Genomic DNA, 24,964 nt, shown 5'->3' with positions numbered 1-24,964 from the left:
CCATGTAGACTGACGTGGTGTCTAGTTATCTGCAGTTTCAACAAATTACCCAACAAGCATTTCTGTTGGGTGTTTCAGCAAATAGTAGCTCTGAGAAGCCTTTTCTGTGCTGTATGGACACTATTTGACCAGGCTCTCTTCTTTCTTTCCTTCCTCCCTCCTTCCCTCCCCTGTGACCTACCTACATCCTACCTGCGTTGATGAGCACCACTCCAGGGCTGAGAGCAGGCAGAGAAAACAAGACACACAGTTGCCCTATACTCCAGGCTTTCTCGTCTATATTCTCTTCATATGTACATTTGACTTTGCAGTTCTTAGCTGTTCTACATGGTCATATTCTGACATGAAGAAGTATACATTTTGTCTCATCTCAGAGCTTTTGGGATGAAGACTTTGTCATGGCCTCTTGACATCAGCCCTGGCTCAAGGGAATCTTTCTAAGGTTCAGAAAAGTAAAAAATGTATTTCTCATTTGCTTACAATGCACTTGGTACAGATTTTCAATTACAAATATTTCGATTTGTTCTGATTTAGCTGCTACCATCTTTCACCACGTGAGTTTGAGATCCTTTTGTAAGATTGGCTTACTTATTTTGGAAGTGACATATAAACCTGTTTCTAAATTTACATGTTGTGTCTCATATTTTTATTTCTTTTACAGATATTTCAAAAGTTCAACCAATACTCCTTTTCCACTCTATTTCTCAGTTCTTCCACATTCTTTGCCACAGAATGTACATGTTGCTTTTGCTAAAATTGTCCTGATTTCTGTTGGAATACTACCTGACAGAGTTGGCCTTTAAGATCTTTTCTGTTACACTGGCTAGCTTTCTCAGTGTGCCCTTCCAATATGGCTAGGATAGATCTGATCTTTTGAACCTCTGTTTAATGTGATGTGATGCTAAAGGAAATGACTCAGGCAGAACAGTCTTCACTCCAGGTTCCCTTGTGAGGTTTCCATATAAGTGGGTTTCTAGATGACCATATCATTAAATTACTCACATAGGAAGTCACTAAAACTCTAAGATGTCTGCCACTTAGAGCTGGGCTCTTTCTCAGAAACACAATCTGACCAGGAAAAGATATCCTCCAGCTTCAGAAGTTTCAGGCTGTTCTGCTGAGGTGACCTTTTTGGGCTAAGAGGGTATAGTATAGGCTAGAACCCTTCTGGAGCAGTGACAGGTGTTGTCAGGGGCTCCACTCCTTGTTCTAGATTGCCTGAAGGCAAATATAGTCATTCCAAGTAGAAACGATCATCAGGAGGAACTTTCTTATAGTATTGTTTTTGGTGGTCTTTACCCTGAGCCGAGTACTCCACGTTTTTGGTTCTGGAGGAGGGGTGCAGACAAGATGGCTTCCGGAAGGATTAGCTATCCCAGGGTTTCTGTGACTCTTGAGGCAAGAGGGAGGGTTGGAAGTGGGGAGGGAGTGGAGTATATTGGGCAGAGTTGAGAGGGTGTCCTGATGCCTCTTTTTACTCCAGTTCTGGATGTCCATCGTGGCCACCACTATGCCTATACCCTGCGGAGGCTTCATGCCTGTGTTTGTGCTCGGTAAGTTCTGATGGGAAGCCTGGAATCTTGCTGATAGTCGCAATCTAGGGTACTGGCAAATTAAGGAAAGGCCTGGAATGCCGGGGGCTTGTATTTGGTCTTAATGCCAAGGAGGCTCTGAAATATAGAGGATAAGGAACTCAGATCTTTCAACACCTTCCTTTCTTTTGTCTTTCCTCCAGGAGCTGCATTTGGAAGGCTGGTAGGAGAGATCATGGCCATGCTATTCCCTGATGGTATCCTATTTGATGACATCATCTACAAGATCCTACCCGGGGGCTATGCAGTAATTGGTGAGACACATTCCACCCTCCGGTAACCCCTACCAGACGCACTCAAACTCTCCCATGACATCTTTATTCCAGACAAACTACACAATGCTTAATTTTATGCTATTGATTCAACTTTTATTCAAATAATCAACCCTTGGCTCTGATTCTCATTAGCTCTCATTGAACGTCTTTGAGCCTTAGTTTCTTTATGAGAAAAGGGATTATGGGGATTAAACGAGATAATAAGAACGAAAGCACCTAAGATTGTGTCTGAATGTTTGGTAAGGGTTTCTCCTTTCCTTCCAAAGAATCATAGAATCAACAGTGCAGGTGACTGGCTTGGATACTCTCAAACTGCAGGTGTGCTAATGCTGACAGGACTTAAGAGTACATGACTAAGAGCTAAGAAACACGGGCTCTGTACTCATCCTTGCCACTTGTCACCTGGATGACTGTGGAGCAAGTTAGCTACATTTCTGCACCTGAGTTTCTTTATTGTAAAATGACTTCTGAGATATCTTACAGCCCTAACATTCTGAGAATCTGTGATAATCTTTTTCTCATTAAATCCACAATCCCATCCAACCAAAACCCTGTCTAACAAATACAGTGGCCAGTATAATCCTCAAAATTATTATGCCTCTGCCCTCCTTTTCTTCTTCACAAAAACCCCGTAACATCTAAGACCATGCCTCCCTTAAATATAGAAGAATCAGGCAGCTCTCCAGTGCATATGCTGTCCTTACTCCCCCATCACAGACCTTTAAGAAAGCCTCTTTCATCAGTAAGAGTCACTTGCTCTTATTCCCCATCTTCATGACTCTCAGGTATCACCCCATCCTCCCTGGTGGACATTTCCCAGGATACATATCTCCTGTGACAGTTTATATTCTGAAGTATATCATGTGTACCATCTTGTAGAATTATTCCTCCCAGTATTTCCCTTTTGTGACTTTTCTTTTTTTAAGTAAGCTCTACACCCAACGTGGGGCCTGAACTCACGACCCTGAGATCAAGAGTCACATGCTCTATCAATTGTGCCCCTCTCTTTTGTGTCTTTTTCTTTTTTTTTTTTTTTAAAGATTTTATTTATTTATTTGACAGAGAGAGAGAGATAGCGAGAGCAGGAACACAAGCAGGGGGAGTGGGAGAGGGAGAAGCAGGCTTCCCGCTGAGCAGGGAGCCTGATATGGGGCTCAATCCCAGGACCCTGGGATCATGACCTGAGCCGAAGGCAGACGCTTAACGACTGAGCCACCCAGGCGCCCTTTTGTGTCTTTTTCTTGTTCTCTTTTCATGTATACCTTCTAGTGACTATTTTTGTTGATGGGAGAGCATAACTAAAAACAAATAAGATTCTGTTTTCGAAGAGTTCGTAGAATCATAACATTTTAGATCTGCAAGTGTCTTACAACTTATTTAATGACCTTTTTTTTTTTAATTTTTTTTATTTATTTATTTGAGACAGAGAGAATGAGAGAGAGAGAGCACATGAGAGGGGGGAGGGTCAGAGGCAGAAGCAGGCTCCCCGCCGAGCAGGGAGCCCGATGCGGGACTCGATCCAGGGACTCCAGGATCATGACCTGAGCCGAAGGCAGTCGCTTAACCAACTGAGCCACCCAGGCGCCCTAATGACCTTTTTTACCTTAGAGATGCGAGTATGGGATTCCAGAAGGATCAAGTTCTACACATACAGTTGAGAAATTGTAGAATCAGGATCTGATGCAGCTGTCATTACCCCAAGTTCACAGCATGAGTCCTGGGTTTTGACTCTCTTCACTCATAAATTGTTGGCATCAAAACCTGGGGTCCAATGGAAAATGCCATCACTGGGTTTTAGAATGCTCAGTTAAGAATGATCCAAACTTGGGCACCTGGGTGGCTCAGTCGGTTAAGCGACGGCCTTCGGCTCAGGTCATGATCCTGGAGTCCCGGGATCGACTCCCGCATCGGGCTCCCTGCTCGGCGGGGAGTCTGCTTCTCCCTCTGACCCTCCTCCCTCTCGTGCTCTCTGTCTCTCATTCTCTCTCTTGCAAATAAATAAATAAAATCTTAAAAAAAAAAAAAAACTTTTGGGGTGCCTGGATGGCTCAGTCAATAGAACATGTGATTCCTGATCTCAGGGTTGTGAGTTTGAGCTCCATGTTGGATGTAGAGATCACTTAAAAAAAAAAAAAAAAAAAGAATGATCCAAACTTTCAAAAGCAAGGAATAGATAGGACATCACTATCTTCATTTTACAAATGAAAACTTGGGCACACGCAATGATCTTGTAAATTACCAAAGGACATAGAATGAGATCAAAATGATTTGCTAACAGTTTTCTAGCCCCCACTCTTGACAGATGGTTATGTCAGGAATGTTGGCGTTGACCAGGATCCTGTCTGCCATCACATCCCCACTTGCCCTCCATGCCAAGAATGGCAGCCCTAACCCACCGGTACATTCCTGTGTCATTCTAGGGGCAGCAGCGCTGACTGGTGCAGTATCCCACACAGTCTCCACAGCTGTGATCTGCTTCGAATTAACGGGTCAGATTGCCCACATCTTACCCATGATGGTGGCTGTCATCTTGGCCAACATGGTGGCTCAGAGCCTGCAGCCCTCTCTCTATGACAGCATCATCCAGGTCAAGAAGCTACCCTACTTGCCTGACCTTGGTTGGAACCAGCTCAGGTCAGGGCACCAGCTGGAATTAATTCAGACTGGATGGGGTGAGGGGCGGGAGCTTCTGAGGTTGAGACTGAGGTTAGGATCAACATTTGGAAACATTGCCTTTTACTTATTTTGATATTCCCATGGACTTAATGAATATTACGAGTGATGGAATGCATGGCAAACCTCACGGGAGGAATGGAAGGAACAGCAAAGGAACAAGCATATGGTGGGGCTAACCCCCCATGCCTTCTCCCCCCATAGCAAATTTACCATCTTTGTTGAGGACATCATGGTACGTGATGTGAAGTTTGTTTCAGCCACTTGCACATACGGGGAATTGCGAACCCTGCTCCAGACCACCACGGTCAAGACTTTACCACTGGTTGATTCAAAAGGTCAGTGGGAAGAAAGGAAGCAGACTCCTGAGCTCCTGAACAAGGGCTCCACAGAGGTGGAGGAGGCACTGAAGTATGGGCTTATCTTTAGGGACCACCCAGTCTGCCACAGGATACCCAGCCTGTGTTCCTTAGGGAACACAATCATCTTCAAGAAGGAACAATACAGCCAGAACACAAGCAAAAGAAGATAGTTAAAAATCCAATTAGAGAGGGGCACCTGGGTGGCTCAGTCGAGCGTCTGACTCAATTTCGGCTGGGGTGGTACTTTCTGGATCGTAATCTCTGGATCATGAAATCAGGCCTGAATTGGGCTCCATGCTCAGCAGGGCATCTGCTTGGGATTCTTTCTCTCGCTCTGCCCCTCCCCCTGCTCTCTCTTTCTCTCTAAAATAAATGAATCTTTGGGATGCCTGGGTGGCTCAGTCATTAAGCATCTGCCTTCAGCTCAGGTCATGGTCCCAGGGTCCTGGGATCAAGCCCCACATTGAGCTCCCCGCTCAGCAGGAAGCCTGCTTCTCCCTCTCCCGCTCCCTCTGTTTGTGTTCCCTCTCTTGCTATGTCTCCTCTGTCAAATAAATAAAAGTCTTTAAAAAAATAAAAAATAAAATAAATGAATCTTAAAAAAAAATCCAATTAGAGAACTACAGCCGATGCTCATTAGTCATTGTAGCTATGTTCTCTAAAGTCACAATTAACAATGAATTAGAGAGACTATACTGACACATTGCCCTGGAGAAAATACAGGGTTATGTTCCTCTGGTCACATTTTCTTCAACCAATGAATGCATAAACTTATTTTATGTGTGTTTCTCTTTAAAGACACCTTCTTTAATATATACTGTTGATTCATTAACTAGAATTCATGGCCAACAGGGCTCCAACTCATGCCTGAACGAAGCTTACCTAGCAGGCGTATTTTCTCCATCAGGCACATCACAGTGGACTATGAAAAAAAATGCTGGTTTATAATATGAGGTCTGAGACAAGAAGAGAATGTCACTTTTCTAACCTCAGCTGGGAAGATGTGCAGGGGGAGGCTCCAGTGGTTTTTTGGCTCGCGCAGGTCTGTGAATGACAGTGAAGGCATCTGGAGCACTGATTTGGGGTTTACAAATACCTGTACTTTAGCCAGAAGGCAAATTCGCAAACAGGGCATTCATGAATAGTGAGGCTTAGCTGTAAATCTGGAGCCCCTTAGGTGGTTCTCTTGGCTACTTAGCTAAATGGTAGCTGTTCTTCAATGCCCAAATTGAGGGACAGATGAAACTGTTCTGTATGAAGGAGTGAATGGTATTATTTCTTTTTAATTTTTTAAAAGATGTATTTATTATTATTAGAGAAACAGAGAGAAAGAGAGCAGGAGGGAGGGGCAGAGGGAGAGGGAGATATCCAAGCAGACTCCACACTGAGCCCAGAGCCTGACCCAGATCTCGATCTCATGACCCTGAGGTCATAACCCGGGCTGAAACCAAGAGTCAGACACTTAACCAACTGCACCACCCAGGTGCCCCTTTTTAAAATTTATTTTTATTTATTTATGGAATGAATGGTCTTAAAGCAGTGCTTTCATGTCACTTCCTTCACCATCCTTTCCGTCCACCTTTAGCACTTAGTCCTGCTCTGTATCTTTTTTTTTTTAAAAGATTTTATTCATTTATTTGACAGAGAGAGAGAGCATAAGCAAGGGGAGCAGCAGGCAGAGGGAGAGGGAGGCAGAGGGAGAGGGAGGAGCAGCTACCCATCCCCCAGCAGGAAGCCAGACATGGGGCTCAGTCCCAGGATCCCAGGATCATGACCTGAGCCAAAGGCAGATGCTTAACGAATGAGCCACCCCGGCATCCCTGTATTATTTCTTTTTTTTTTAAATTAATTAATTTATTTATTTGAGAGAGAGAGAATGAGAGAGAGCACATGAGAGGGGGGAGGGTCAGAGGGAGAAGCAGACTCCCCGCCGAGCAGGGAGCCCGATGCGGGACTCGATCCCGGGACTCCAGGATCATGACCTGAGCCGAAGGCAGTTGCTCAACCAACTGAGCCACCCAGGCGCCCACCCTGTATTATTTCTTATTGGAGTTTATATCTATGTCTCACTAGGTTGGGAATTCTTTGAGAGCAGAGACTATAACTTCTATCTCCTTCAGACTGCCTCCTAGGTGTTTACTAGATATTAAATAAATACTTGCCCAATGTTTGGATTCATGTAATTAAGAAGAATCAAGTAGGGCCATTTAGAGCCATTAAGTTTGTTAGTTCCTGATTTCCAATAATCAGAAAGTCCACGTTGTTCAAGTTAGATTCATTTTAATATTTTCCCCAGATCCCAAATACTTTGTAAGTGGTCTCTAAAGCAGTGGCTTTTCATTGGAGCAGGGGTACAGCCAGTGAGGTGCAGGGTTATCATAATTACGACTAAGACCTGATGGTAAGATTTATCTTAATAACACTGCCCCGATTTTATGGGCTTAAAACGACAAAAATGTTCGTTATGGTAGCAGAATTTCCATATATGAAAGACCTCCCCAGGAAAAGTAAGCATTCTGTTTATATCCTAGAAGGACCCAGTCTTTTAAGTGATTAAACATCAGATATCCTTGTAGACTTCTTTCAAAGTATATTCACATCTCAGTCTATATAAATGGTTTTTGAAGTTTTCTGGAGACAGGGTTGATTAGCTGTCTTACTACCAAGTTCCCCTGTTTACCAACAGCCTGTATAAGGAGGGGCTGCATCAAAGTAAGTACAAATTAGCACCAGTTAGCATACTATCAGTTGGGTCTCTAAGTGCGAAATGAGTGAAATAAAAGGGATTGAGTGAGGTCAATCCTGGAAGATGTTTGAAATGAGCTTTCAGGAAGAGATGGTAAAAGCTGGAAAAAGAAGCAGGGGTGCTGGGCTTCTGTCCCCGGCTCAATCCTGCGGAGTGGCGGCGGGGGCGGGGGCATCGCGCGCAGGCCCTCAGGCTGAGCTGGGCTCTCCTCCAGATTCGATGATCCTGCTGGGCTCCGTGGAGCGGTCAGAGCTGCAGGCCCTCCTTCAGCGCCACCTGTGCCCCGAGCGGAGGTTGCGGGCAGCCCAGGACATGGCCAGGAAGCTGTCTGAGCTGCCCTTCGACGGAAAGCCTCGGCCAGCGGGCAAGGGACACCAAGGCATCTCACCCGAGGGCCGGAGGGAGTCCTTTGCCTTTGTGGATGAGGATGAAGACGAGGACCTCTCTGGGAAGCCCGAGGTGACCAGGCAGGGACGGTCTGGGGGAGCAGGATAGAGTGGGGCAAAGGGAAAGTAGGAGGAGGGAGACGGGATCCTGGTCACTGAGAAAGTCCAAGAGCCCAGTGCCCTGGGGGCCAGGGACTGAAGGAGATCCGGTTGCAGATGATGGTACCCATGAGAACTCAAAGGGATATAGGAAATCTGAACGGGTGTGGGGGCAAATGGATGTAGAGAGAATTCCCGGGACACTAGCTGATAAAGGCAGGAAAGCGCTAGGCAGCCTCTTACCCAGGACTGAGAATTTTTACTGTTCCTTACAGCTGCTCCCTCTCCCTCCTCCTCACCCCTTTCCTACTGCCCCACTCTCCCCCGAAGAGTCCAATGGGCCCCTGCACAGCCACAAACAGCAGCTAGAAGCACCGCAGCCTGCAGGTGACGATTCTCCCAGCATGCACCCTCACTCATGCCTCGTGGGTTCTCTCTGGGCTCTCCTCCACCCAAGGGCTGCTCCTCTAAGGAGGGATGAGAGCAGGGGTGGGTGGGAAGGGAGTCCTAATCATGGAGTCTCCATATTACTGCCCCAAGGGGTGGGGGCAAGGGCTGATTTGGGGGGGTAGGACAGAAGGTGTCTGTGGAGGTGAGGCATCTGGGAAGAACACACTGTATGTGGCAAAGTGTGAGGGGCCCCTCCAGAGCCCCTGCCCCCACCCCCGCCATTTCCTCCCAGGACAGATACGACTTTGTTTCCATTTCCATCCGCTCGCCACTCCTCTCAGGTCAAAGACCCTCTGTCTTTTGGTCCCTGCTGCGCTGCTTACTGGGCAGACCTCGCCCCACAAAGAAAACAACCCAGGTGAGAGCAGATGTGCTGTGGAGGGTGAACAGGGAAAGGGGCATGCATCTGAGGACTGAGAAACCCATGGTCCTTAAGTCAGAGGGGAGGAGGTCCCAGCACAGAGAAGTTTCATCACAGGGTGGGAATGATGAGCAGGAGAAAGCAGGCATCCGTGGCCCTGGCCTGTGAGGTCTGCTAACGGCCAGGGGGACCACAGCTGCCATGGGGACAAAAGGAGAGAACTCAGACCTGTGGCTTTCTTCTCTAGGAGCCAATGGATTTCGTGGACAACATGCCACCTGAAGAGGTAAGAGAAACAGCCATCCGGGGTGGATCGTTCTGTCTGATGAAGACATTGCTCATTTGCTTCATTGTGTTGTTGTAAGAGTAAGATGCGAGTCCAGGCCAGAAAGCACTTTGAGACGTTGGGAATAAGACATGATTATGGAGAGAGGGACGGGCCCATCGCTCAGAGGTGGGGGAAACATAGTGGTGGTCTCAGAGGGATCAGAAGAGAAAGGTTGTGAGCTTCCACACGTAGGTGGGACCAAAGTGCTAAGATGAGCCTTAGCTCTTTTAGACATTAGGGATGTCCTGGACCAGGCAGAGGCTGTGCAGGAAGGATGAGCTTCACCTGAAGTAAGATGGCACTGGGCAGCCAGTGGTTACACGTAACAATGTGGAAGAGCAGCATGGAAACTAAGATGGTCAGTGCCTGCTGGAGGTTACGAAGCCGATTGGGCAGGGCCCCAAGACCGTGGACAACTAGGAAATGCCAGGAAGCAAGACTGGAAAGAACCGAAAGCAGAGGGCAAATATTGACAGCGGTGTCTCATTGGGACAAACACCTATTTCCTAAAAAAGGTAGTTACTGAGTCCGTGAGAGAGAAAATCCAGCCCTGAATGGGCTTGGTTATGAGGAGCGGACAGACGTGGAGCAGTGATTTGGAGGAGACCGCAGGGCGGTCCTGATCCTGATCTCAGTCCTGATGGGAACAGACCCCGGGGTTCCAGAGAAACAAGAGTCCATTAGCAGCCATTCCATTTGGTAAAAGAATGCAGGCCCCCTGTGGAGGCTGAAAAAGCAAAGCTTTAAAAGTATGTAGATGACAAAGAACCCTAGAGGATATTATTTTATTTTATTTTATTTTTTTAAGATTTTATTTATTTATTTATTAGAGAGTGAGAGAGAGAGAGAAACAGCATGAGAGGGGAGAGGGTCAGAGGGAGAAGCAGGCTCCCCGCTGAGCTGGGAGCCTGATGTGGGACTCGATCCCAGGACTCCAGGATCATGACCTGAGCCAAAGGCAGTTGCTTAACCAACTGAGCCACCCAGGCACCCTAGAGGATATTATTTTAAAATAAACATCTCATTGGTTGTTCAGTCTAAATGGAGCCAGAGGGGGGCCGTAGGAGAGAAGGAAAATCTTCTCCTTCTCCCCTTGTTACCCCTCAAAACACACTCCCTTCTGATCAATGCTTAATGGAAAGATCGATGAGCACAGAGGAAAAATAATAGTTCTTGTTTCTGCCCCCAAGCAGGAATCAGGTGGGTCATAACTATGGTTGAGGAGGGCCTTGCTCAAGTGCTAACCCAATAATCATACTCTTTAAAAAAGTGCACCAGAGAGAGAGCCAGCTAGTTGACCAGTGAGGCTATTTAACGACCACTGGAAATAAAGTGCAACCAGGGGTAAAAACAGAGCATACATTTTTAGCTTATGTCTTTCCAAAAGGAAATTTGGAGTATCTAAGCTCCCATGTCACCCACTGGGACATTCTAGAGGGATAAGATCCCATAGGAGTAAAAATTCAGGATATTTTGAACGTGGTTTTCAGACGAGATCGAGGAGGCACCTTTGGCAAGATCCCGGTGACACCCGTGGGAAGAGCTCAATTACGCATCACCAGAAGTCTTGTTTCCTTCTGCTCCTCTGTTAGGAGCACACACAGTCAGAGCTCCAGTTTGGTACTGGGGCTGAGCCTTTGCAAGTAATGGGACATGTCAGACCCGGAAGCAGATGCGCTCCGCCCGTTGGACACAAGCTGGGGGTTCCTGGAACAGGATCTTGGCAGCCAAGGTCGGAAGCCCGACTCCACCTCTGTGTCGTCTTGGGCAGACTACTTACGCACTCTGTACCTCTGTCTCCTTGTCTGTAAGAGGGAGACAACGATAGGCTGTTGGAGACGATTCAACGAGTGAAGACGTTTAAAGCGGCTCGAATAATGCTTGACCCAGAGGAAGTGCTTGGTGCATGTGCACTGGGGAAGGCAGGAAATGGTCATAGAAAGGTCCAGGAGGACAGGACCCACCACCCCGGGGTTGGCAAGGGTCCTACAAATAAATCATGTCTACAGCACACCTGCTGAGTGGTCATCCATCCTGTGCTGTGAGGGCCAGCCAAACCCGGTGTGAACCTTCAGCCAGGGAGGGTGAGGTTTAGACGAGGTGGGACCAGGAAGGGGCAGATGGAGAGCACTGGGTACCTCTCCACAGATGCCTCTGTGGACTCCACACTGGGTACCAGAGCTAGGAGGTGACCTTCGGAGAATGTCTCTGAAGCTTGAGACGTGCGGATTTGGACATTAGGAAAATAAAGTAGTACAGCATTCAGAGGGCACTGACTGAAAAGAGATTTCAAGGAATTTTAGATTCAGTATGAAAGTGAAGCCTCTCCTGGATTATTTGGAATCTTGGGCATTTTGGCATGGATCTCTAAAATCAAGAGGAGGTTAAGGCCTTTATGCCTTCATGCTTCTGTCATGGACGAAACAAAAATGGTTTTGCTCAAGCCAGCTAAATGCCACGTGACTCAATGCAGCTCTTCAAACCCCACAGATCACTGCTACGATCTGTAAGAGGCAAATTTGCTAGATTCTGCACAACATGCAGGGGGCAGCCCCACATAACACTCTGAAGGGGTTACATCCTCACCTCTGTCCTGTAGGCAGAGGTAAGACAAACACCAATAAGAGATTGAGCACAAGCCATGTCATTTCCGAAAAGGAGAGACCAGCAAAGTACGATAGGGATAGAAAAATCGTGCTCCTGGGAGTATGAGGAGAACAGTGTGCTGCAGGGTGGGGGCAATAAGGGGAACAAAGGGAATCCAGAAGAGCAAATGCAGATTTGGGAAGCATGCCTGGTTTCACTGAGCAATGGGTATTGAGGGAGTGGTGGAAAATAAGACTGGGCAGATGGGTTGGAAATGACAAGTGTTCGGAGCCCCAGGGGGTGTTGGGGTTGGAGGACAGGAGGACAAGAGCGGTGCTCTAAGTGCCTGAGGGTGAAGGTGATGTGGGGCCTGGTGAGGCAGGAGAGGGTGCCGGGCCCTGGGAAGAAGGGAGGATGTCTAGTGATCTGGAGGATCTGTGACAGTTCATTGCATATTTCAAGGTCTGGGCTGGGGCTAAGAGGGCTGTTTGGGGTCAAGCTGCAGGTCTGAGGTTGAAGGGGGCTCCACAATATTGAGTGACTGCCCTACTCTGCCCGACAGATTGAGGCCTGGGAGCAGGAACAGCTGAGCCAGCCTGTCTGTTTTGACTACTGCTGCATTGACCAATCTCCCTTCCAGCTGGTGGAGCAGACGTCCCTGCACAAGGCAAGTCCTTGCCCCCTGACTGCTCAGGGCTGCTGAGGGCAGGGCGGGTCTGGGGTGGACACGAGCTGATGTACTGCTCTTTCCCCACAGACCCACACGCTGTTCTCGCTCCTTGGCCTCCATCTTGCTTATGTGACCAGCATGGGGAAGCTCAGGGGCGTGCTGGCATTGGAAGAGGTAAAGGTGACAGGTCCCACTTGAGCAGCAGGAGGAAGAGTGGGCACAGGATAAGGGTGTGGGCGTGCAGAGGGGATGGTTTAACATCTGGGAGGTCCCCCAGATTTCCTGGTCTATTTCTCAGGCAGAGATTGGAGGGGATGAGGGGATCAAGTGGCTGGTGGAGAGGAATGTCCCCGGGACCTTCCATGGGCCGGGGGTTTGGGGTGAGGACTCCAGGCATGAGTTGCAGTTTCATGTGTGTGTTCTGGAGAGGGCCGTGGGAAGAGGGAAGAGATAGGATGCGGCTGAAGGACGCCTGAGGGTCAGTGGGAAGGGGCCTTGTCAGAGGAGCTTGAGATCTGTAGGTCCGCAGATGCATCTCTCCCCAGGCCCCTTTTCGTGCTGTTCCATGTCTTTTCCACTTCTCCTCCTTGTAGGAATCTGTCCTCTCGCACCTGTTTGTCTCACCCTGTCCCATCCTCTGTCTCTTCCCAATTGTATACCGCCTTTCCCTCTCCCCACCAGCTGCAGAAGGCCATTGAGGGGCACACCAAGTCTGGGGTGCAGCTCCGCCCTCCCCTCGCCAGCTTCCGGAACACAACTTCCACCCGGAAGAACCCCGGGGGCCCGCCCCCTCCCACAGAGGCCTGGAGCCTTCCTGAGGAGAGAGCTGGGGCTGCTGAGGCAGGTGACGGGGCTCCCGCCTCCCCAGAGACCCCCGTGCCCTCCGCCTCAGCAGAGCCCAGTCTCTCGGCCGCCCTGGACAAGGCGGAGGGCGAGCTGGAGGAGCTGGGGCTGATAGAGAGTCCGGGACTGGAGGAGGGGCTGGCTGACATCCTGCAGAGCCCCAGCCTGCGATCCACTGATGAGGAGGATGAGGACGAGCTGACCCTTTGACCACCTCCAGGACCTCCTCTTAAAGACTGTCCAGAGGCCCAGGCCAGAGGTTGGATTTGTATGGGTGGGGGGAGGGGGGCGTGTCCTGAAGTTGGAGAGATCACACCAACATCCTGGCCCCTCCTGGGAATTTTGAAATGGGATAGTGATAGTCTTAGAAGAGCGTTGCAATTTGGGCAGAGAGAGTAGCCTCGGTCAGCTATTTAGGCTATGTCCAGACAGGCAGGGGCTTCTAACCCCGGTGAAGGACCTGATAATCCATGGGGCTTCCCGAGCCTTCCTGGTGCGTGGGTGGGAAATACCCTGCCTCTCTCGGCCTCCCCTCAGTCCCCTGCAGTACCCTGGTGTCTTGTCCCAACACCTCCCCGGCTTTGCCCCTGTGTCTGCCAGGCTCCACAGGGGGAGGCCCACAATGACTGTGACCTTCAGAGGAGAGGGGAGCACCTCATGGCCTCCCAGAGTGACGGCCGGAATAACTGGCGCATCATTCATACCCCTCTCTCACAGCCCCCGGGTGCCTTGCTGCCGATCACGCAGGCCTCCTTCAGGCCCACGTCCATCCCATCTCGCACCAGCCAGCTTCCTCACGCTCCAGTTTCCAGGTCACCCCCTGGGAACGACATCCCGCCCCCCACTGTCCTCACTGACCTCTCCTGCCCGAGGGCCCACTGTGCCCTCCAGCTGCTGCGGTTGTGGCTCCTGCCCAGAACCAAGGCTCAGGGCAGCCAGGTCCCTGGGGCACTCAGACTCCAGCCCTTCTTAGACTAGTTCCTTGTGTACCTCTTCTAGAGGTGGTGGGGAGATGGGGGTTCGATGTCTACATGGCAGACCTCTTTGATGTTTGAAGTCAGAGCCTTATCCTCCCCACATCAGCCACAGGGTGCCTGCCGGTAGCCCGTCTTTCCTATGAAGCGGTCCTGGGTGCTCGGAGCCTCCAGCAGCCCTCACTTCCATACCCAAGGCTTTCTTCGCTCCCTCCCTCCTTTTGGTCCCTATCTAGTTCTGCAGCTGTACCCCCTTTCCGACATTCTCCTCCTTCCCCTCCCCCGTGCCCACTCTCCATCATCCCCCAAAGAAGACACTCATAGTCAGAGGTGCCACCACATTCTGTTTAGTGCCATTGAACACAGCCTGTAGCCCTCTCCAACAGGACATCCCTTCCACCTCCCCAGGCCCAGAGGCGGTGCAGCCTGGGCAGGGGGGCTGGCAGTGGGCATTGGAGCCCATGCCCATGTGTATATAATCTATAATATTTATATATGTATATATTTATATATAATTCTCTCTGTAATATATGTCATAGAATCTCTCTTGGGCCTGGGGTGGGAATGTCACATTAAGAAAACATGCTAAGACTGGCCATAAAAATGGATATTTCCCAGACCTGGAAGACAGAGTATGGGATATGGAGGCAGGGCAAAGAGAAGGTCATACACTCATTTACCAAGAGCCCCCAGCCCCTCAACACAAGGGTAAGAAGGGAGGCGTGGGGGAAGGTGGGGCAGTGGAAGGGGAAGAATGGGAGATTTGGATTTTTCTTTAATAAAGTGATTTGAAAATGAAAGTGCACCCCCCCCCCCACCCAACCAAAGGAAAATCATTTAGCAAGAGCAGTTTCATTCACAAGAATATAAAAACAGCCCTGTTCCGGGACTGTTGGAAAACGTGCTGCACAGCCTTTAACCCCAAAGGAAAAGCAACCCTCCCCCACCCCACCCCTGACAGCCTCTTCCTGCACATGCCCCCCCCCCAGAATAGGCTATAAGCAAACCCCATGCACCCTGCCCCCCAGCACCAGAGAGGCCTTTCCTCCCTCAGAAGAGTCCTACGAGGGTCCCAGGCCAGCTCCTTGGCTCTTCTCCCTCTTCAGAGTGGAAAATGCAGGCCCCCACCTGATCTCTGCTCTGCGAGCCCCCTCCACGTATAAAGTCTGCTAGATGCCCTCACAGTTTCAGCCACTGTTGCAGGGACCGTTTGGCTTCCTCCGGGAAGGGAGGGAGGGAGGGAGGCAAGAACGCTGGTTGCTTTGGTCCACCTTTCCCAACTCCACAGGCCCTGAGCAAGAACGAACTGTAATGAATGAAGCCACTGGATTGTGTGTCCACCATAGTCTGGGGGCAGAGAGCAGGCAAGAAGGGGATGAGACTAACAGAAAAAGATGGTGCATTGAGACAGCAGGTGGCACGAGGCGAGGAAACAGGGAACCGTGAGCATGCAAGACCCCAAGGTCCCATGGCAGGAGGGCAGGAGTCTCGAGTGAGGGCCAGCAGCCCGCGAGGTCCTGCTGCCTCCTGAGTCAGGTCCCATCACCAAACACGAGAGAGGTCTTCTGCTGAGATGGCTGTGGATAAGGTGACTTCACCTACCCGTGCTCACCATGCCCACGCCTGGGTCCTCCAAGGACCAACCCCAGGAAAGCCATCGTCCCCCTCCTCTGGAGGACACGGGACCCTCAGCTGCATTGCAGGCGCACATGTGAATGACAGTGTGAACTCGGTGTGGGGGGACAGTCATAGATGGACAGAAACAGCCCGACTCTCAACCTCCTCGTTCCAGAAAAATAGGTCTGGGGCATGGGGTGGGGTGGACAATTTCTGTCCAGGGTCTGGGAGAGGGTGACAGTGCTCCCTTCCCAGCAGAGGGTAGAGTGATAGGAGCCCTGACGAAGCGTGGGTAGGACACAAGGCCTTGGAGCTGGAGACTTAGTCGGGCACAAGGAAGGAGGGACGGCAACAATGAAGCTCTGAGCTTCTCCCTTCTACCCAGTCTCCCTGTGCCCCTGCCCTGGGAAGGGGCAGTGTGCCAGCCAGCTCTGCAGCTGTGGCGTCCTTCACTCTCTCCCGTCCCCCGCTTTCAGGATCTCTCCCAGAAGTGCTACGCGGAAGTCCCCACCACAATGGAAACGGGGCGTGAGAGGGCAGGCCGTTTCAGGGGCATACGCCTCACCGTAACCCATGCTGGAAGGAAGAATACTGATTCTCCTCTCTTCCTCCACAGGAGGCCTGGGGAGGGAGGGAGAACACCTGTGAGGCCCTCTTTGGAGTCTTGGGAGGAGCTGAAGAAGGGGGAAGGACTCGAGTGCCCACACTGCCCCTCAGCAAACAGCCCACCCTGGCCGGGGCCTGACAGCACCGGACTCCTCCCTCCACCCCACTCAACCCTGAGTCCCCAACAAGTTATAAAAATGTAGAAAAGGCAAAGAGAAAAGTGTAAACAGCTCCAGAGAATTAGAGGGTGGATGGAGGGAGACACAGCCCTCATGCTTCCCCATTTGGCCAGGACACCTGCATTTTGTGTCACCCCCTCAGGGCCAGGGCTCCCAGAGCAGGAGACAGAAGAAGGCAGAAAAGGGAAGCAAGAGCTGGGGCAGTCAGCCCCGGCTGGGCCCTTTCCCAGATCCTTGGATCCTCCTTCCGGACAAGGGAATAGTCAAGATCTCAGAACAGGCGGCCATGTTTGTTCTGGGTCTCATCAGTGACTTTCTGAGCTCTGAGCAGGCCCCGATCTAAAGAATCAGGTTTGTGTCCCTGTGCATCCCAGCTGCCACATCCACCTCCCCCATGACTCCTGATCTCAGAAGCCAATTTCTCGCCGAGCTCACATGACTTTAGGTGGCTTCCCCTGTGCCCATTGAGCCATACCCATAGCCCCTGAGGTCTGTTCCTCATAGTGGGGATGAGCTGGGGCCACAGCCAGAGAAAACACAGAGTCGGGAAAAGCAGGAGTGACACGGAGAAAGGAGACATTCCCATAGCCACAGTCAAGGCGCCTGGAAGACGAATCAGAGAGTGAAGAACTGAGGTCCAGTCGACGGCCACACACTGCTCTGTGCTCCTGTCCCCAGGAGAAACACTGGAGCTTCAGACAGACCCAGAAGCCTGCAGCCAAGCAAAGTTCACAGCCACCTGGTTGTCTGGGCCTCAGTTCCCGGACCTGCGGTTTCTACAGCATAAACCTGGTTAAATTCCCATCCTGGCTCCCCATTTTGCTGGTGGGGACTGGCAACTCCTGGGTCCCTCATGGTCTTCTGCCCGGGTTTCAGCTGTACTGCTGGGGGAAGGGAGGGTATGTTGCAGCCATGCCCCTTAGGTGGGGGTGGAAGGCTGGGCGTGGAGGGGGAGGAAGCTAGTTGTTAGCCTCGCCCTCCTCCTCATCGAAGGATTGCACACCTGAGGATGTGACATCAGACACTTTGCGGCTGAGAGCAGTGGACATCTCAGGGTCTTCTCGTGGGGAAAGTGACTCCAGGTCCCGGCATCCTGCATCCTCTTCCTCCTCGGGGGCCAATGGCCTCTTCTCCTCCTCAGCAGGGCCCCTTGCCAGGTCCACTCCCCCCACCTCCGGAGCCCAGTCCGTGTCTGACCCCAGCAAAGGTGGAGGCTCCTGAGCAGAGTATCCGCAAGCAGGCTGGGAAGGCCCCATTTCATGTAAGCTGGGCTGTGAGTCATCAAATGCAGGGCCAAGATAGGATCCTGTGGCCGGAGAGGCAATGAGGGACTGGTCGCTGGCTTCCCAGGCATCCGACGACCCCAGACAGTACATGCCCTGGGACACATAGGAGTGAGGCCATCCATCCATGGGGGCTTGAGCAAGGGCATCTGCCAAGAGAATCAGGGAAGTCAGCACGGTTACAGAACATCAAAGGCGGGAGCAGTGGACCGGAGAACTGAGTAGGGAGGGCGACAGAGTAAGGAGGAGAGTAAGAAAGCTGAGATGAAGAGGAACACACAGGAATGGAGGTAGCCCAGTGAAGTTGGGGAGGCCTCTCAGACCTCAGAGGAGCCATCCCTCACCTTGACTCTCCATCAGCTCCTGGTAGTTGTCACTGTAGTTGCAGCCCAGTGGCTCCTGGGTGGAGTTGACACTCATGTCCTCCCCGTCCATGGAAGACCAGGCCATAAGTGTGGCCTCAGAGATGGCAAACTGCTCCATGACACCTACAAGAAGAGACGTAGTTGGCACAGGACACCTCTGGGAACCCTTAGACACACGCACGGGGTAGGGCGACATTGGGGCAGCGCTGCCCAATAGAAATACGATGCAAGCCACTTGTGCAATTTAAAATTTTCTCACAGTCATATTAAAGAAAATGTAAAAGAAACAGGTGAAATGAATTTTTATATCTTATTTAGCCCAATATATACTTTGGATTATCTTTCAACACGTAATCTATATAAAATTATTAATGAGATATTTTACATTATTTTATTCATACAGGTCTTTGAAATCCTGTTGGTATTTTACATGGACAGTACGTCTCCATTCAGATGAGCCACCTTTCAAGTTCAAGGTCAAGTGGCTACTGTATTGGGACAGCACAGACTAACCCCCACACAAGGCAAAACGGTGTGGGACTTCCCAGAAGGTCAGGTTAAGAATTCTTAGCGGAGAGAGTTGAGGGGTCTTCTGGTGAGATGGCCAAATGAGGAATTTCCAGAAGTTTCTCTTTGGACGGTTTTAAGAATGTTAGCTGGTACTAGGTCGTCAAAGAGGAATCTAAATGAGAGGGCTCAATTTCAACAGAGAATCCCCAAGGGAGCACCATGGGCTTGTAGGTCCACAGTGGTGTCAAAAGGAAAGTTCCAGTGTTTGGAAGGAGAAGGGAGGGAGGGGACAGACTATGGAGGCTGGGTAGACCTGGGGGTCCCCATTGTGGTCAAAGCCGTAGGTTGAAGCTTACACTGCCAATTGCCCTAAACTACCCCCTGCCCACTACACGTCTGTCTCCCTCCCCACTGATAGTTCTTCCACCATTCACATCACCAAAACATAGACAAACCTCCCTTCTCTTCCGGATCTAACATTCTTCCCAGGTGTCCTACTGGGGCGTGCTACAGGGGCTTGGCCATGCAGCAGGCACGCCATATGCCTGTCTTATAGGGATTCCACTGTCCTGGACCAAAACCCCTTCTGTATACCACCGTCTCGCCACCCAGGTCCCTTGATCTTCTAGTGGTTGTCACAAGCAATGAGCCACGTAAGTGAATCCACTGTTGCAACGTGCTGAGGGGCAAAGTGTAGAGGGGATTTCTCAAGAGACATGGGGGGAAGGAGTGCCTTTCAGAGTTCAAGGCCCCTGCCTTTATGTCCTGTACAGACAGTGCTGCCATGTAGGAGAGAAGGCATCTGGTAACAGGTGGGCCTGCAGTCCCATCTAATTCTCTTTAATTTCTGAGACGATAATAAAAATAAGTTTGAGGGCACTTACCCCAATCAATCAAAGTACTTGAAATCAGAGCTGATTGGGAAATTATGTCTTATCGTCATCACAGGGATAGAGCCAATCCTGCCATCGGGGATCAGGCTGGAAGGTCAGTCTCTGGCCATCCCGAAAATGTGTCTCCTGAGGGTCCCCGGAATAAGTACCTGCTAGGAAACGTGCCTCCTTCTCGCCATCGCTGAGGTCCGAGTAGGCGTCGGTATCCCTGCGCACTGCCTCGTGGCTGTGTTGCGGCTGAATGGCTGGTGCCTTCCCCCAGCCCTGCCACTCAATCATGTGGGCCACCCGGCCTTGCCCCATGGCTGTGGGCTTCGTCACATGGTCCTTCATGCTGCGAGAAATCCCTGAGGGGCCAGACGTTCCCCACATCCTCCAGAATAGTACACGATACCCATACAAGATCCACCCCACGGCCCCACCCAAGTCCCGTGGGACTCCATCCAATGGGGAAGTTCCATATGAAGGGCAGCCTGGACGGGAGGGCTTGACGGCAAGGGCAAAAGGGTCAGGGGTAGGGGTCTTCTTTAGGCCTCGAGGAGCAAAGAGACTGAGACCAGGAGCGCGTAGGGAATCTCCTGTCTGGATTCATCCCCAGGTGGGGAGTCTCACCTGAGAAGGATGACTTTGCCAGGGCCCCAATGCCGTAGGCATTAGAGTTTCGCTTAAGCTTCGGAAGAATGGAAGTGGTGTCCTCCATGGAGAGCTGGGAGAGGGAATGTGGGAGGAGGGGCAGAGATGAGTTCAGGGTTTCCAGGAGGAAGGGTCTGAGCTAGGGCAGGTGAAAGGGAACGATTATGCCCAGGAGTCCTGAGGTCGCTTATGCCACAACTGCCCTTGAAAATATGGGGGATCAGTAGGGAATGTGAGGGCTCACGGTGCCTGCTGGCATCCGGGAGCCCTGTGTTCTATGGCAGGTCAAAGGGAGAATAGAAGGGAGAGGAGCTAGGGTGCGCTGGGGAGGGCAGGGGGAAGCTGCACTCACATTGATGCCGTCCCAGGAGAAGTCAGTCCGGGTTTGCTGTGAGGAGAGAGCGAAGGCAGTGGGGGTCCCGGGCATGCCCCACCCCACCCCCAGCCCAGGGACTCCCAGGAGTGTGTGAAGTAGAGAGGTTTTTCCCCAGCTTAATTTAGGAGCTCAGGATTAGGAGCTCAGTGTGGAACGTTTGGCCTGTGTTTTGAGGAAAGTAGGAGAAATGTTCTGTGAAAGTGTCAGTCAGAAGGAGTGTTTGGGCTGTTCTCTTGGAATTTAGGAAGATAATTCAAGGATCAAGCAGCTGGGAGGCTTTGTTCATGAGGGTTTCTGGGGTCTTTTAAAAGTCCTTTGGTTGGGGGCGCCTGGGTGGCTCAGTTGGTTAAGAGTCTGCCTTCTGCTCAGGTCATGATCTTGAGGTCCTGGGATGGAGCCCCGCATGGGGGGGGGGGGGCGTCCCTGCTCAGTGGGGAGCTGCTTCTCCCTCTCCCTCCATCCCTCCCTCTGCTCCCTCTCCCTCTCTCCCAAATAAATAAAATCTTAAAAAAAATAAAATAAAACTCCTTTGGCTGGGGGGCAGCGGGGCATGGGGCCTCACCTCGGTGGATGGCCGATGGAGGGTGCTCCCATGCAGCGAGCTGGTGCTGTCCATGTGGATCTGGTCGACATCCTTCAGGCCCTTCCAGTCCACTGCAATCACCTCATTTCCTGAGGTGGACACAGGCTCACTAGTTGCTCCACCTTCAACCCCCCCTGCCCCTCCCCCTCGCCAAAGGCCCCTCCAGGGTCACAGAGTGCTGAGGTCACCCAGGGGCAGTCCCTCCAGACCCCTCCCGTCCCTCCAGCTCCCACTCCTTCTGATGGCACATTCCCTTTCCCATCCCTACTCTCCCCTAATTTTTGGTAGGACAAACCGTAATGCTGAGCCAAAATATTCCCTTTGAGCGCACCCAAGAATAGCACATTCAGAGAAAGTGTTATATGGCCTTATTTGTTGTTGTTGAAATGGAGGGATCAGTGGTTGGGTTTTACCAGGAAAACCGTTCTGTAGTCTGTCCTGAGGAGTCTTTGAGGGTTTCTATATGGGAGTATATGGGAGCTGTGCCTTTCGTCCATGCTGTTCCCACAAATAAGGGCAGAACTTCTTTAGGGCTAAGCTTCTCTATATGTGGGCTTTATGGTTTGTATCTTGGAGCTGGTGATCTGTCTGATGGGAAGGAGATTTGGCGGGGATAGAGGCATGAGTTGGGGGTGTTCACCCAGAAATGGGGAGAGCAGAGAAAGTAAAGACTGAGATGCGATCATTTCCCCTGACTGTTGGGAGAAAAGTGATGGAAGAGGAGCAAAGGGGCACAAGGGGAGAAGAGAAGGGGACTTTTAAAAATAGGAACTAAAAGAAAGGCATTCAAGTCACGGAGAAGGCAAAAGACAATGGGAGGGGTGGACAGGGTTTGAGGGGAGCTGGAGGGCAGAGGAGGATGGGAATTGTTCAGGTGAGGCCAGAGCTTGGGGCCCAGGTAGATGCTGGCAAGCGGGCAGGGTGGTGCCTCTCCTGGGAGGTTGGGGAAGGAGCCCTTGGGCAGTTGGAAAGGGACTCAAGCATCAGATGACTGTGGAACCATCTGACCTTAGAGATCCTCCCTGCGCATGGAGTTTGTGATTCTGAATTTACAGTTACGGGTCCATGCTTGAGAAGGGGTGAGGTGAACGGGGTCTTGAGCATGGGGAGGCATTCAGCACGCATCCACACAGCTAGTGCAGAAGGATGGATGGTGGTTAATGGGTGGGAAGGAGGTAGGACCCCTCCTAAGTGAGCCCCTCTCCCTTGGGGCTACAGGGGAGTGATGTGCTGTGGCTGGCAGGGAAGAGGAAATATGGACCCTGGGCGTAGAGAGCAGGGAGGGGGCTGACAGAGGAGAGGAGGGATGAGGAGGGCAGAGCAGGAGAAAGGGGAGGGGGAGGTGGCCTTTGTAGAGGAGGGAGAGCTGAGTCAGAGCCCTGGGGGGCAGGGAGGGGGAGAGAGAGAACCCCAGGAAGAGGTGAAAGCAGAGGAGGGGGGTATCCATGGAAATAAATCGGGTCTTAGAGAAATCAGGCTTCCGGAGAGTGAGTTTGTTTGTAATAATAATACGAATTATTCTCTCGGCCTGAGGTCACTGGGTCGTGTAGGCGGGAGAAATTGCGAGTTGGAATGGGAAAAATTGGGGGGTTTGGGAGAGGGATGGACTAATTCGTGGAGCTGTGAGCGTGGAGTGGGTGCGTGGGGCGGGGGGTATGGGGGTGGAAGCAAGGCAAAGGCTGAGGGGAGAGACGACTTAGGAGGCGCCTGTGCCCGCCCCCAGTCCAAGGTAAATAAAGAGGCGGCCCCGCCCCGCCAGCCCCCGCCGACAGGTGCGGGTCCCGGTTCCTCGAGCCGGCCGGCCCCACCCTCCTGGGAGCGGGCTCCGGACCCCTGCCCGTCCCTCGAAACCCCCCGCCTCCTCCCCGCGCCCCCCGGCCCTCCCCTCCAGCGCAGCCCAGCCCGGCCCCATTTTCTCCGGGCGTGGACCCAGTTCCCCTCCCCGAGGCACCGGGCGCATCCCGCCCCCGCCCCGGAGGGAAGATGCACGTGAACAAAGCGAATCGGGGGAGGCCGGAACGACAGAAAAAGGCAACGAGAGAGAGGGAAAGAGGTGGGAGCCAAACACCCAAGCCAGAAGGAGGCGGGGGGCGGGGGGCCGAGGCGGAGACCGGGGGTCCTTGGAAGGGGGCTGCCCCAGAAATGGAGGGGGAGAGAGGCGCTGGGGAAGGCAGGGTCGAGGCGGATGGCCTGGAGGTGGAGGGCGCGGGGACGCGAGAGTAGGGAGAGGAGGCTGGTGGAGAGATGATGGAGAGGGACCGCGCCGGGGGGAGGGCGGCGGAAGGAGGCTGGAGGGAGAAGAGGAGCGGGGGAGCGGAGAGGGCGTCCGGCCCCGCGGGCGCGAGGCGAGAGCGCGGAGGAAAGCCGAGCGCGGGGAAAGTGCGGGAGCCCGGCCGGGCGGGGCGGGGGGCGCCGGGGGGCGGTGGGGGAGGGGGCCGGGGAGCGGCGCGGCCGAGCCCGCCTCCGCCCGCCCCCGCCCCGCCGCGGTACCCACCCACGGTCCGGGAGCCGATGCAGCCCATGGCTCCGGCGCCTCCGGGGCCGGGCGCTCACCGCCGCGGGGCGGGCGCCGGGGGCAGCACCGGGAGCCGCGCCGCCGCCCCAGCCGCTCTGCAGCGCCGCGGCTGTCTCCGCTCGGCTCCGCTCCCCCCTCCCCTCTCCATCCCTCCCCGCGGCAGCCTCCGTCGCCGCCGCCGCCGCCGCCGCCGCCGCCCGGCTCCCCCGCCCGGGCTCGGCTGGCGGCGGGCGGGGAGGGGGCGGCCCGGGGATTGGCTGCGCTCGGCGCCTCCCCGCCCCTGCCCGCGACCCCGCGGCCGCGCTCCCCGCTCACCTCGCGGCGCTCCCCGTCCGCCAGCCCTGCCCCTGGCCCGCGCTGGGGCTCCTCGCCGGGCCCCGGCCGGGCTGGCGCCTGCGGGTGCTGCAGACCCAGAGAACGTCCCCCTTGGGTCCCTGAGCGGCGGAAAGAACTCCGCGCCCGCCCTCCGGTTCTGGGGGATGGATTTCGAGGGCCGGGGCTGGGGATGCCCAGGGAGAAGGGCGCGGGGTTGGGGGGGTGGGGAGGAAGGTGGCGCGGGACGTGCAGTAAAGCTTGGAGGAAGGGCCTCGGCCGCCAAATTCCGCAAACACTTGTTTTCTTCCTGGGGCCGCATCTGGGACACAGACGCGAGCGTGACTGGATACAGCTTCGGTTGCTCTGCGTTTCCTGTGCGCTGTTTCGTCCACCCTAACAGATCGCGAAGTCTTTGCGAGTGGATAGTGTACTAAGCTTCCCTGTGCTGGGCGCTCGCTGGAAACTCGGGGATGGGTGTGGGGTTGGTGCAGATCACCTCCAGGACTGATTGGGGATGGGGGAGTAGAATGACAGTCCCAGCTAGAGTGGAATAAAAATCAGGACTCGAGACTGGCTAGAAGGCACAGTTTTAAATTCAATTTAACTTTCTGAGTCTTGGTCTCCTCTGACAAATGACAGCATGGATGTCAGGAAGCAGTCGAGAGAGGGGAGGATTGCCCCTTGGCTGGCCAGAAGGGGTCAGGTGTACCAAGGGCCTGGTGAGTAAGAGATTGAGAGAGAGAG

General features: G+C 52.6%; 2 protein-coding genes across 17 annotated transcripts in view; one reads left to right on the top strand and one right to left on the bottom strand.

Moving 5' to 3' along the window:
- CLCN1 (chloride voltage-gated channel 1) overlaps positions 1-16,684 on the top strand; it is a 37,039-nt gene extending 20,355 nt beyond the window's left edge. For 7 of the 13 annotated variants that reach the window (XM_064575829.1, XM_064575826.1, XM_064575824.1 and 4 more), the window contains 11 exons: positions 1,484-1,553; positions 1,736-1,846; positions 4,288-4,501; positions 4,745-4,878; positions 7,863-8,107; positions 8,409-8,520; positions 8,865-8,941; positions 9,192-9,230; positions 12,421-12,525; positions 12,616-12,702; positions 13,210-15,851. In XM_064575829.1, the coding sequence (XP_064431899.1) occupies positions 1,484-1,553; positions 1,736-1,846; positions 4,288-4,501; positions 4,745-4,878; positions 7,863-8,107; positions 8,409-8,520; positions 8,865-8,941; positions 9,192-9,230; positions 12,421-12,525; positions 12,616-12,702; positions 13,210-13,581 (1,566 nt within the window). In that variant the 3' untranslated portion in view covers positions 13,582-15,851. Of the gene's footprint in view, positions 1-1,483; positions 1,554-1,735; positions 1,847-4,287; positions 4,502-4,744; positions 4,879-7,862; positions 8,108-8,408; positions 8,521-8,815; positions 8,942-9,191; positions 9,231-10,762; positions 12,068-12,420; positions 12,526-12,615; positions 12,703-13,209; positions 15,852-16,578 lie in introns of those variants that run through there. The other 6 variants (XM_064575822.1, XR_010406713.1, XM_064575827.1 and 3 more) reach the window with 6 other exon arrangements.
- A 409-nt stretch (positions 16,685-17,093) lies between these two features.
- FAM131B (family with sequence similarity 131 member B) lies at positions 17,094-24,523 on the bottom strand. 4 transcript variants are annotated; one of them, XM_064575833.1, is made up of 7 exons: positions 24,221-24,472; positions 21,370-21,479; positions 20,784-20,819; positions 20,411-20,504; positions 19,948-20,145; positions 18,375-18,518; positions 17,094-18,179 (listed from the first exon to the last, which is right to left on the bottom strand). In XM_064575833.1, exons 2-7 carry the CDS (start codon positions 21,421-21,423, stop codon positions 17,707-17,709), a joined length of 999 nt encoding a protein of 332 aa, XP_064431903.1. In that variant the 5' UTR covers positions 21,424-21,479; positions 24,221-24,472; the 3' UTR covers positions 17,094-17,706. The 4 variants fall into 4 exon arrangements, with proteins under 4 accessions (XP_064431903.1, XP_045720085.1, XP_064431904.1 ...); XM_045864129.3 differs by lacking the exon at positions 24,221-24,472 and adding an exon at positions 23,885-24,096; XM_064575834.1 differs by lacking the exon at positions 20,784-20,819 and having other exon boundaries at positions 24,221-24,523.
- Positions 24,524-24,964: the final 441 nt, after the last annotated feature.

Source organism: Mirounga angustirostris, unplaced genomic scaffold (assembly GCF_029215605.1).
Source record: "Mirounga angustirostris isolate CCGP_5_RB_7025 unplaced genomic scaffold, mMirAng1.0.hap1 SCAF_12, whole genome shotgun sequence".
NCBI lineage: Eukaryota > Metazoa > Chordata > Mammalia > Carnivora > Phocidae > Mirounga > Mirounga angustirostris.
Note: the sequence above shows the minus strand (reverse complement) of the source record. Positions and strands in the feature narration are given on the sequence as shown.